The 12,636-nt window shown below is 48.7% G+C and overlaps 1 protein-coding gene across 1 annotated transcript in view; it reads right to left on the minus strand.

The window, feature by feature from the left end:
- Window positions 1–1,895: 1,895 nt before the first annotated feature.
- Window positions 1,896–12,636, minus strand: part of ZNF638 (zinc finger protein 638) — a 52,587-nt gene continuing 41,846 nt past the window's right edge. The window contains exons 19-26 of the mRNA XM_066549165.1: window positions 12,144–12,269; window positions 10,068–10,117; window positions 7,325–8,549; window positions 6,841–6,906; window positions 4,336–5,203; window positions 4,042–4,134; window positions 2,508–2,626; window positions 1,896–2,174 (exon numbers count right to left, since the gene is read on the minus strand). Coding sequence (XP_066405262.1) covers window positions 2,121–2,174; window positions 2,508–2,626; window positions 4,042–4,134; window positions 4,336–5,203; window positions 6,841–6,906; window positions 7,325–8,549; window positions 10,068–10,117; window positions 12,144–12,269 — 2,601 coding nt within the window. The 3' untranslated portion in view covers window positions 1,896–2,120. The remainder of the gene's footprint in view (window positions 2,175–2,507; window positions 2,627–4,041; window positions 4,135–4,335; window positions 5,204–6,840; window positions 6,907–7,324; window positions 8,550–10,067; window positions 10,118–12,143; window positions 12,270–12,636) is intronic.

The following is a 12,636-nucleotide window of genomic DNA, read 5'->3' on the forward strand; positions in this document are numbered from 1 at the left end:
TCACCCAGGAGATGTCCCACATGGTAGAATTCATCGACCAGGAGCTGTGCCAGGAGAAAGCCAAGGGAGACCAGGAACTGCGCCAAGGGCAAGGCAACGGATGCGAGGATCCGTCCCAATGGGAGGAACTCACCAACCAAGAGCGGTGCCAAGGGGAAGCCAGTGGATCCCAAGAGCGGTGCCAAGGGGAAGCCAGTGGATCCCAAGAGCGGTGCCAAGGGGAAGCCAATGGATACAAAAGTGTGTCCCAATGGGAAGATCTGATCAACCAGGAGATGTCCCAAATGGAAGAACTCTTCAACCAAGAGATGTCCCAAATGGAAGAACTCTTCAGCCAAGAGATGTCCCATATGGAAAACTTCATTGACCAAGAGCTGTGCCAAGGAAAAGCCAGGAGACACCAAGAATGGTGCCAAGGGAACGTCAAGGGATACAAAACTCTGCCCCAATGGGAAGACTTAATCCACCAGGAGATGTCCCAAATGGAGGAATCCATCAACCACAAGATGCCGCACATGGAAGAATTAATCAATCATGAGATGTCCCAAATGGAAGGATCCATCAACCAGGAGATGTCCCAAATGGAGGAATCCATCAACCACAAGATGACCCACATGGAAGAATTCACCAACAAAGAGATGTCCCAAACAGAAGGATCCATCAACCATGAGACATCCCACATGGAAGAATTCACCAACCACAAGATGTCCCAAAAGGAAGAATCCATCAACCAAGACCCGTGCCAAGGAAAAGCCAAGAGACACCAAGAACGGCACCAAGGGAAAGTCGATGGATACAAAACTCTGTCCCAATGGGAGGACTTAATCCACCAGGAGATGTCCCAGATGGAAGAATTCATCAACCACGAGATGTCCCAGATGGAAGAATTCACTGATGAAGAGACCCATGCCAAGGGGACACCGAGAGACCCCCAGAGCAGTGTCACGGGAATGTCAAGGGACACGAAACTCTGTCCCAGCGGGAAGACTTCGCCAACCAAGAGATGTCCCAGTGGGAAAGACTTTCTTGACCAGGAGCTGTGCCCAGGGTCAGCCAACAGAGCAGGGGGCACATCCCCACCGCCACCATCGGTGCCAGGGCCAGCGCCCTCCAGCCCTGCCCGTCCTGACCTCCAGGGCCTTTCCCACACGGAGCCTGGCACTGATCCCACCTTAGAGAAGTTCAGCATTCCCAGGGAGTTTAATCCGAGTTTCCCCTTCTGACTCACCTGGCTGAAATCCACGGGGAGAAATGGTTCCCATGTGCTCCCCAAAAAGGCAGGGGGTGCCCGTCCACGAGCAAAGGAATTAAAGGAATTAAAGGAATTCCTGAATTCCTGCGGCTCTGTTGGCTGCTAACGAGCCCCAGGAGGGGTTCAGTGCTCCAGGGTTGTCCCCAAGTTTGTAACGTCACCATGGAACTGAGGGGGCTGGGGGCAGGTTGGGTGGAGGGCAGGGACTCATGGAATTGTTTGGGTTGGGAAAAACCCTCTGAGACCATCGAGTCCGGGTTTGCCAAGGCCACCACTGACCGTGTCCCCAAGTGCCACATGCCCAGGGCTGGTAAATCCCCCCAGGGATGGGCACTGCACCCCTGCCAGGGCCGGACAGCCCTTTCCCAAGGAGGAATTTTTCCAATATCCCACCTGGCCCAGCCTGAGGCTGTTCCCGGGGACCAGATCCCAACTCCTGGCTCCAAGAATCCAGGGAGTTGTGCAGAGCCTGAAGGTCCCCCCTGATCCCCCTTTTCTCCAGGCTGAGCCCCTTTCCCAGCTCCCTCAGCTGCTCCTGGAGCTCCAGACCCTTCCCTTGACTCTCTCCATGGATCCCCTGGATCGCCAGTGTCACCCAGAGTCACCAAACCCCAAGGAATGACCCCAAACTCGAGCCCTGGGGTAACTATACAGTAAGAACATTTATTTCCTGGAGACACCTGGAACAGTCTCTCCCACGTCAGATGATCGGAGACACAATTCCAACCCTCTCCTGCTGCTTTGGGTTTGGTCTGTTCCCAGCTCCGATTTTTTACACCGTGGATGCTCCTTCCCGCCCCCGAATGACAAAGGAAATCCGAACACACAGAACTGACTGGCCCCGAAGTGTGGTTCCTGGGAAGCTCCATCACCTGGAGCTCGGCTCCTCCCCGCCGCTTTCCTGCTGCTTGGCCATGAATTTCTGTGGAGAAGGGAGAAGAGATGGTGCTGCAGGGATATTCCGGGGTTATCCCCTAAAACCTGGGCCAGGAACACCCGGGCCAGGTTTAATCAGCTCCTCCCACGGCCAAGGTGGGATTTGTCCCATAAAAACCCCCAAATTCCGCATGGGAAGCTCCTGAGGGGAACGTAACCAAATCTCAGGGGTCAGGATCCCCCACAATCTGGGCATGGAATAAAAATATTCCATATTCCCACTGCATTCCCAAACTCCATCACACGTGAACTCCCAGGGAATTCTCGGCACCCCTGAATCCAAGGATTTGGGGGGATATTCCCGTTTTTCTGGTGGTACCTCCATGTTCTGCCGGTGCAGGGGGGTCCTGCAGTGGTTGATCATGGAGGGTTCGTCGGCGTAGAAGAGGGAGCAAATCTGGCAGAAGAATCCGGCCTTTGGGACCAGGATGTCCAGAGCTGAGGATACACCACAGTCACCACACACAGCTCCCAGAAATATTCCAACCCCACCTTTCCTTTAGCCAAATCTGGGGAATAATCTGTGATTCCTCAGGGGGAAATTGCAGATCTTTAACATTCCTAAAAAATCAGGTTTTTCACCCAAGCTGGTCCCTGCCACACTTCAATCCACAGGTCATCTCCAGTTCCAATATACACACCATTTCCTGGGAATAAAGCAACCAATCTCGTGGAAGTTGGAGCAGTTCCTGAAGGACTGGCCCCATGGAAAAGTGACCCACGTTGGAGCAACCTATTCCTGAAGGACTGACCCCATGGAAAAGTGACCCACCTTCCTGAAGGATTAATCCCAGGGAAGAGTGACCCACACTGAAGCAGTTCCTGAAAAACTGACCCCATGGAAGTTGGAGCAGTTCCTGAAGAACTGATCCCATGGAAAAGTGATCCACGTTGGAGCAGCCTGTTCCTGAAGGATTGACCCCATGGAAGTTGGAACAATTCCTGAAGGAAAGACTCCATGGAAAAATGACTCATGTTGGAGCAGCTCCTGAAGGACTGACCCCATGGAAGTTGGACCAGTTCCTGAAGAACTGAGCCCACAGAAATTGGAACAATTCCTGAAGGACTGACCCCATGGAACTTGGAACAATTCCTGAAGGACTGAGCCCATGGAAAAGTGACCCATGTTGGAGCAGCCTGTTCCTGAAGGATTGATTGATCCCATGGAAGAATGACCCACACTGGAGCAGTTCCTGAAGGAAAGACTCCATGGAAAAGTGACCTGTGCTGGAGCAGTTCCTGAAGAACTGACCCCATGGAAGTGGGAGCAGTTCCTGAAGGACTGATTCCATGGAAATTCAGGAAGTTCCTGAAGGACTGACCCCACAGAAGCTGGAGCAGCTCCTGAAGGATTGATCCCATGGAAAAAGGGACCCACACTAGAGCAGCTCCTGAAGGAAAGACTCCATGGAAGTGACTCATGTTGGAGCAGTTCCTGAAGGACTGACCCCATGGAAGCTGGAACAATTCCTGACCTCATGGAATTCACTACATCCCTACACCCTCATTTCACAGCCCTGGCAGCAATTCCCTCCTTTCCAGACACTGAATGTTGGGAATAAAACTCGCCAGAGGATGGGAACCCTCAGGAGACACCACACTGCACCCCACTAATAATCAATAATTCCACCTGGATTTGGAAATTTCCAGAAAAAAACTCTCCATGAGAGGCTTCTGAGTTTAACCAACTAGTTAAACGTGGATTTGGAAGAGCCAAGAAAAACCATGGATTCTGGGCCCTGACTTTGAGGTTCTCTGTGGTGGTGAGGCACAGGAGGAGTTTTCAAACGGGCAGGACAGAATCTTCCAGCCAGGAAAACCTGGAGCATTTCAGGGGATTCCTTTGGATTTACCTTTGGGAGTGCTCTGCGTCTTGGGGACACCTGGAAAAGTCGTTTTCTTCGGCTGAGACTTTGGTTCTGCATCTTCTGATCCCAGCTGAGCTGCTGGAGACAGAAATGCATGTTGGGATGGAATCATGGAATCGTGGAGTGATGGAATGGAATCATGGAACAGAACCATGGAGCGATGGAATGGAACCATGGAATGGTTTGGCTCGGGAGGCACCTAAGAGACATGGACAGGGACACCTTCCACCAGCCCAGCTGGCTCCAAGCCTCGTCCAAGCCGGCCTTGATGTTCCTCACCTTTTGGCTTGGAGATTTCAGCCATTTCATCCTCTGGATTTGTATCTCCTAGAATTCCCATTTCTTCTGGTCCTGCAACAGCAACAATATCTTCGTCATCTTCATCCTCGGGTGGGTTCTTCCCTGGGAAAGTGTTTTCTTCTTCCTCATCGCCGACTTCGTCGACTGTAACAAAGTTTAGTTCCTCTTTGAGGTGATTGAAGTCGGCCAGGAAATCATCCTCATCCTCGTTAACCTCATCCAGAGTCACCAGAGGATTGTCCTCGTTGTCCTCCTGGATCTCATCCACGGTCACCAAGGTGTTGGGATCATCGGGCACCTGGGAGGCCGCGCCATCCCCGGGATTGGTTTTCCCCTCCTCGGCGGCGCTCAGCTCCGTGGGCTCGTTGAGGGGCAGCTCCTCCACCTCCCCAATCTCATCCACGGTCACCAAGGGCTCGGCCTTCAGATCCCGCTCCTCAAATTCCGCCCGGGGCCCATTCCCGTGGGAGCCCGGCTCCTCCTGCTCCGAGATCTCATCCAGCGTCAGCAGCGCCTGCGGATCCTTCACCGCTTCCGACAGCTCCTCCTCTTCCACCACCTCATCCACCACCACCAGGCCCTGGGGGTCGACGCCCGGCAGCGGCACCGGGGCGTCCTCCTCCTCCTCCCCGATCTCATCCAAGGTGACAAAGGACAGCTCACCTTCGGCTCCGCAACTCTTCCCTTTCCTCTTCTTGGGCGCCGGCTCCGAAGGGTTGGCTTTGGGGGCTTCTTTTCTCTTCCCCCTCGGGGGGTTCCGCCGCGGCATCACCGGAGACTCGGCTTCCTCCAGCACCTCGTCCACCGTGACAAACTCGTCCAGGTTAAACGGGAAGAGCTCTTCCTCCTGGGAATGGAATATTCAACTGTCATCTCCAGCAGGATCCAAAAAATAACCCCAAATTGTATTTGAGAGTGAAAAAACAAAAAAAAAAAATTGGTCAGGGCTTAAATTGCAGCTTAAACCTGAGTTAATTTAAATTAATGACTCAGAAATTCAACATTTCTGAGTCATTAATTTAAATTAACTCAGGTTTAATCTCGTCCACCATGATGAACTGATCCAGGTTAAACAGGAAGAGCTCTTCCTCCTGGGAATGGAATAGTTAACTGTCATCTCCAGGAGGAACATCCACACATGCTGGATCCAAAAAATAACCCCAAATTTAATTTGAGTGGAAAAAAAAAAAAAAAAGTGGTCAGGGCTTAAATTGCAGCTTAAACCTGAGTTAATTTAAATTAATGACTCAGAAATTCAACATTTCTGAGTAATTAATTTAAATTAACTCAGGTTTAGTTCAGGAAGCCAAAGTCCTTTGCAAAAATCGCAGCGGATCAATAGGGGATAAAATTCCATGGGTAAAATTCAATGGATGAAATTCGGCAGATAAAAATCAATGGATAAAATCCAGTGGGATAAAGGTCAATGGACAAAATTCAGCGGATAAAATACAACTGATAAAATTCAGTGGATAAAATTAAAGGGACAAAATTAAGTGGATAAAATCCAGCGGAAAAAGTTCAAGGGACAAAATTCAACGGATGAAATTCAGTGGATGAAATTCAGTGGAGAAAGGCCAAAGGATAAAATTGAAGGGATAAAATATAGTACATAAAATTCAGTGGATAAAACTGAAGGGACAAAATTTAGTGGATAAAATTCAGTGGATAAAGTTCAACAGATAAAATCCAATGGATAAAATTCAATGGATGAAATTCAATGGAAAAAAATCAATGGATGAAATTCAGTGGAGAAAGGTCAATGAATAAAATTGAAGGGATAAAATTTAGTGGATAAAATTCAGTGGATAAAGTTCAACAGATGAAATCCAATGGATAAAATTCAATGGATGAAATTCAATGGAAAAAAATCAATGGATGAAATTCAGTGGAGAAAGGTCAATGAATAAAATTGAAGGGATAAAATTTAGTGGACAAAATTCAGTGGATAAAGTTCAACAGATGAAATTCCTGCCAATTCAAAGTTCTGGCTCCAAAGGAACGGGTGCCCCACCCCAAATGATGACTTTGATTTCTTCCATGCAGAATTCTGAATTTTTGTTACTTTTTCTGCCAAAATATTCCATCCTACCCTCACATTTTCATGGATATTTAACACAAACTGGGAAACTGGGATTTGGGGATGGATTTACGGGATCTGACCCCAGCTGGGGTTTCCTGGTGGCCCCAGCTCCGTGAGCCTGGAAATAGGGACTGGAGAGATCCAAAGGGAATGGATCCAAAGGGATTCCAGCACCCCAGAGCCCGTGGGATCCATGGACACCAGAAGGAAAAAGGGCAGGAATTTGGCAATCTCATTTTGGGAAGAGGGGAAAGATTCCTGAGAGCAGGAACATCCTGGAATCCTGGAATGGTTTGGGTTGGAGAAGACCTTAAATCCCAACCAATCCCACCCCCTGGAACATCAGAAGTCCCCATTTCCATACACTCCATCCTTTTAATCCCACGGTTTTCCATCCTTACCTCCTTCTGTTTTCCAGTGCTGCCAGTGCCGCTTTTCCAAGCTGCAGCACCGCCCCCACCAGGAGCCTGGAAAATGGGACAAAAAATTGCATGAAATCCCAGGAAATCCCAATCCTCACCGAGCACAGCTTTGTTAGGACCAAAGAGCTGCTCTGGGATGTCTTCATGGCTCCAGGTATTTGCCACCAACAGGTGACACCTGGCTCAGGAGCCCCTTTTCCATCTTGGAAAAGCCAATTCCACCTCCCCAGAGGACACGGGCTTTATTCCCACTTGGAGCTGCTCCAAGGAATTCAGTTTGGATTCGCTTCCAAAACAACTTCCATAGGATTTTTCAAACAGTTCCGCCCTCGTGGTGCAGCTAAAAGGAACAGGCTGCCCAGCAGCTCCTCTGGCGGCCCCAGGATTTATGGAGAAGGGATGATCCCAGAAACCCAGAGTGGGAGAAGCCCAGGGAACGCCTGGGCATTCCTGCCCTCCTCACCTGATTCCCACCAGGATTTTCCTTCTTGCCAGATGTTCCGCTCTCTCCCGGCTGGCTCTGCTTTGAACTTGCCCGAGATTCCAGCTGGGAATCCTTTTCCTGCTGGGATGAGCTCTTCCCACCGTCTCCCTGTGCGTCCACTCCGGAATTTCCATTCCCTTTCCACTGGCTGTTCCCAGCTCCTGGCTGAGCCACGGTTTTGGGTGGGATTTTCTTCTCCAGCCCCGCTTTGGGGGGGATTTTCTGCTCTCCAGCTCTTCCCAGGGAAGGCTCGGTGATCCTGACGGGAATTTTCTGCTTCAGGATGTCCGGGACAGACACCACTGCCTTCAAAAGCGTTTTCCCAATGCAAGATTCCTTCAGGGACGCAGCGGGATTTACCGGAGCTGCCGCGCGGTTTTCTTCAGATTTTGCAGCTCCCATCCCTTTATTTTGTGGGATTTTAACCAAACTTCCCCCGTGCATCTCACCAACAGCATTCCCAGAGTTCTCCCCACCCTTGGACGATGTTTTTCCAGGTGTTTTCTCCAGCTCTGTCCCAGCCTTGCCCCCAGTCTTCCCCGGATTTTCCCCGATTTTGAGCACGGATTCCTCCGCTGTCGCCTCTCTCTCTGCTCCAGCCGCATCCAGTTTTTTCCCTGGAGCATCCAGAGTTTTTGGGACAGCTTTCCTCTCCGTGGACGTTTCCTGGTTGCTTTTCCCAGCCTCGGGAACGGGAGTTTTTTCCGGAGCAGGCGGCTCCGTGCTGGGCTGGGTGACACCGGGCGACACCGTGGGAGCCTCCTCCGAGCTCGGGGACATTCCAGGGATGGCTCCTGGCGTTCCTCCAGCTGCTGGGGTGGCCTTGCTAGATGATTCCAGAGGCTCCACGGCGGGAGCAGAGGGTTCCTCACCCTCCTTTTGGATTTCCAGCTCCGGCTCATCCTGAGATTTGTCCGTCCCCGCTCCGGAAAGTGGCGCCGGTTTCTCCTCCAACCTCGCTCCGGGCGATTTGCTGCCAGCAGGATCCACAGGAATTCCAGGATCCAACCCCTCCACATCCATCCTTGCAGGAGATTCCCTCGCTGCTCCTCCTGCCTGCGACTCAGGAATCTCCAGTTGTCCCGCTGGAATCTCCTCCGGGACATTTGGGGTGGGAATTTGGCCTTTCCTGGCCTCTCCTGATGGATTCCCAGCTGGTTTTTGCACCGTTCCTGATCCCTCTGGAATTTTTTTCAAGCCAGAGCTAAAAGCATTTAAAAGAAACAAAAATCAAACCATGGGGAGAGAATTCCAGAAGTCTCAGAAAGCTCTGGATGCCACCAGTGGGAGTTTTCCTGGAGCATGAGGAAATGGGACTGGGAATTCTGCGGGAAAAGGCGACACTTGAGGTGAAAAATTCACATTTTGGAGACCTCAGGTCTCAGAAAATTTCCATCCCACAGAGGGAAAATTGGGACTACCCCACCAAAAGGCAGCTCCTGGATAAGAGCATTAGAGGAGCTTTGCTCTGTCTGCAGTTCCCAATCCCCAGAGAGCAGGTCTGGATTTGGGATTGGATTTGGGATCAGGTTTTGGTTTGGGTTTAAAATCCCTGTTTTCCATGGAGAACCCTCTGGAATAACACAGCCCAAGGTGCCACAGGATGGAGCTTTCCAGGGAATTCCAAAGACTTCACTGAAGGAAAGAATCCCACAGCATGAGCTTGGGAAGTGCTGGAATTAGGGATGGCTGGGCCTGGAGCACCCATTCCAGCAGAATTCCAGCAGGGAATTTCTGCTCCAAAACCTGGAAAAAATCAGGATTATCCAGGAGAGCGGGATTTGGGATCCTCCAAAAGGATTTTCCCATCAATTCAACATTTCTGGCTGTGCTCAGTTTGTTTTCTACTGGGATTCATGGAAAACCCCTGGGATTCATGGAAAACTTCCCCCTGGATTCATAGAAAACACAGCCTGGGAAAGGCAGAGTCCAGGAGCTGAGTTTAATTAATTAAAGCTTCATAGAAATAATTACTAATTAACAATTAAAATAATAATTCTGGTCTTTTCTGCTCCCTATGAAATGAAATAATTTTGTGTAAAATGTGTGGAACAGGAAAAATGTCCATTTTCCAACTTTCCAGGAGCTGGGATTAATGAAAAAGTCACATTTTAATTTTAATTTTAAATCCCACTAGTCTGGAATCAAGAAGTGGCTGTGAGGAAGAGATTCCCGTTAATTTGGGAATTAATGCTCCCAAAATTCAGCAGTTTCATGGAATGATAAGGAAAGAAACGAGATCTGGGAATACAGAGCTTTTCCATAACAGAATTCCTTAAATTTGAGAATGATCCTTACACAATTTGGGGGTTATAACAACAAAACTCATCCAGAAATCCGAGTTGGAATCACAGGAAAAAGGGATCGAAGCCATATTTAACAAAAATTCCTAAAAATTTCTGGGAATTCAGCAGTTGGGAAAAGGCATTGCAGAGGCAGGGATAGAGGGAAGAGCTGCAGGATGGAATGAAAGCAACAGGAGGAGCCAGGACCTGAGCAGGGGAAAAAAACAAGGAAAAACTCCACAGAAATTGGGATTTCACGCCATTTTTCCATGATTTTTTTAATGAATCCCAAATATTTTGTCTCTGCAGGACATGGTCTGGGAAGGAGGAGCAGCAGGGCACAGCTGGAGGGAGGCTCAGCAATCCCTAATCGTGGATGAACATTCCAAGAGAGAAAAGAAATGGATAAATTTCCCAAAAATCCTTGCAGGCTGTACCTTCCTTTGCTCCCGTCCTCTCTCTTCACTTCCTTTTTCCCGGTTTCTGCCTGAAAAACAAAAATCCCAATCCCTGAGGGTGAAATCCCAGCCCTGAAGAAAATACCCAACCTTGAGGGAAAAATCACAATCCTGAGGGAAATGCTACCCTCGAGGAAAAAATCCCAAACTCTGAGGGAAATTCCATCCTTGAAGGAAATCCCAAACTGTGAGGGGAAAATCCCAAACCCTGAAGGGAAAATTCCAATTCTGAAGGGGAAAATCCCAATCTGAGGGGGAAATCTCAATCCTGAGGGAAAAATCCCAACCCTGAGGGAAAAATCCCAACCCTGAGGGAAAAATTCCCTCCTTGAAGAAAATCCCAACCTTGAGAGGAAAATCCCAACCCCTGAGGGGAAAATCCCAATCTGAGGGAAGAACTCCAACTCTGAGAGAAAAATCCCAAACCTGATGGGGAAAATCCCAACCTGAGGGGGAAATCTCAATCCTGAGGGGAAAATCCCAACCTTGAGGGAAAAACATCATCTTTGAAGAGAACAATCCCAATCTCTGAGGGAAATCCCAGACCTGAAGGAAAAATCAACGACCCTAACAGGAAAACCTCAATCCTGAGAGAAAAATCCAACCCTGAGGAAAAAATCCCATCCTTGAAGGAAAAAAATCCCAATCCCTAAGGAAAAATCACGATCCTGGGGGAAAAATACCATCCTTGAAGGGAAAAACCTAAACCCTGAGGGAAAAATCCCAATCCTGAGGGGAATCCCATCCTTGAAGGGAAAAATCCCAAACTCTGAGGGAAAAATCCCAACCCTGAGGGAAAATTCCAACCCTGAGGCAGAAAATCACGACCCTGAGGGAAATCCCAACCTAGAGGTAAAATTCCCAGTCCTGAGGGTAAAATCCCATCCTTGAGGGAAAAATCCCAATCCTGAGGGAAATCCCATCCTTGAGGGAAAAAATCCCAAATCCTGAGGGAAAAAGTTCCCAAACCTAAGGGAAAATTCCAACCCTGAGGGAAAATTCTGACCCAGGGGAGAAAAATCCCAACCCTGAGAGGAAATCCCAATCTCGAGGGGAAAATTCCAATCCTGAGGGGAAAATTCCAATCCTGAGGGGAAAATTCCAACCCTGAGGGAAAAAAATTCTGACTGTGAGGGAAATCCCATCCTTCAGGGAAAAAATCCCAACCCTGAGAGGAAATCCCAATCCTGAGGGGAAAATTCTAACCCTGAGGAAAAAATACCATCCTTGAAGGAAAAAAACCTGAACCATAAGGAAAAATCCCAATCCTGAGGGAAATCCCATTGAAGGGAAAAATCCCAAACTCTGAGGGAAAAATCCCAACCCTGAGGGAAAAAATCCCAGCCCTGAGGGAAAATCCCAGCCCTGAGGCAGAAAATCGTGGCCATGAGGGAAATCCCAACCTAGAGGTAAAATTCCCGGTCCTGAGGGTAAAATCCCATCCTTGAGGGAAAAATCCCAATCCTGAAGGAAATCCCATCCTTGAGGGAAAAAATCCCAAACTCTGAGGGAAAAATCCCAACCCTGAGGCAAAAATCAGGCTCTGAGGGAAAAAATTCCAACCCTGAGAGAAAATCCTGGCCCAGAGGGAAATCCCATTCTTGAGGGAAAAAATCCCAAATCCGGAGGGAAAAAGTTCCCAAACCTAAGGGAAAATTCCAACCCTGAGGGAAAATCCTGACCTGGGGGGGGAAAAATCCCAACCCTGAGAGGAAATCCCAATCATGAGGGAAAATTCCAATCCTGAGGGGAAAATTCCAACCCTGAGGGAAAAAAATTCTGACTGTGAGGGAAATCCCATCCTTGAGGGAAAAAATCCCAACCCTGAGAGGAAATCCCAATCCTGAGGGGAAAATTCCAGTCCTGAGGGGAAAATTCCAACCGTGAGGGAAAAAAAATCCCAAACCCTGAGGGAAAATTCCAACCGTGAGGGAAAATCTTGGCCCTGAGGGGGAAAATCCCAACCCTGACGGAAATCCCATCCTGCAGCTCTTTGCAGGAACATTCTCCCATGCCCAAAAAAAAGCCGGATGGTGGAAAATAGGGAATTTTTACCTCAGGAATGTCTCCGTGGGAGGACAAGGAGCAGGTGAGTGTGTGCTCTCCTATGGAATAAGGATACTGCTGCAGGAAGCTGTGCATGGAGCGCGCGGATTTGGGGCTGTCCAGGTGCAGGATGGCCTGAGGGAAAAAAATCCTGGTAATTCCTTAATTTATGGATAAAATGAGAATTCTTAAACCTGCTGGAACGCCTTGGTTTTCCCCCGTCATTTTTTAAGCATAAAAAGGGTTAAAAGTCACTTTAAAATGGGTCTTAAAGGTGGAACTAACTTGGGTTTTTTGGGATTTAAAAGATATTTTTCCTGGATTTAGTGATTTTCAAAATAGTTTCTGGGGTTTTGGGGGGATTTTTCTTGGATTTTTTGGGATTTAAAAAATACATCCTTGGATTTTTAGGATTTAAAAAACATTTTCAATGGATTTAAAGGGCATTTTCCTTGGATTTTAAAGAATATTTCCATGGGTCTCTTATTTTTGTTTTTGGGAC

Source organism: Molothrus aeneus, chromosome 4 (assembly GCF_037042795.1).
Source record: "Molothrus aeneus isolate 106 chromosome 4, BPBGC_Maene_1.0, whole genome shotgun sequence".
Lineage (NCBI taxonomy): Eukaryota > Metazoa > Chordata > Aves > Passeriformes > Icteridae > Molothrus > Molothrus aeneus.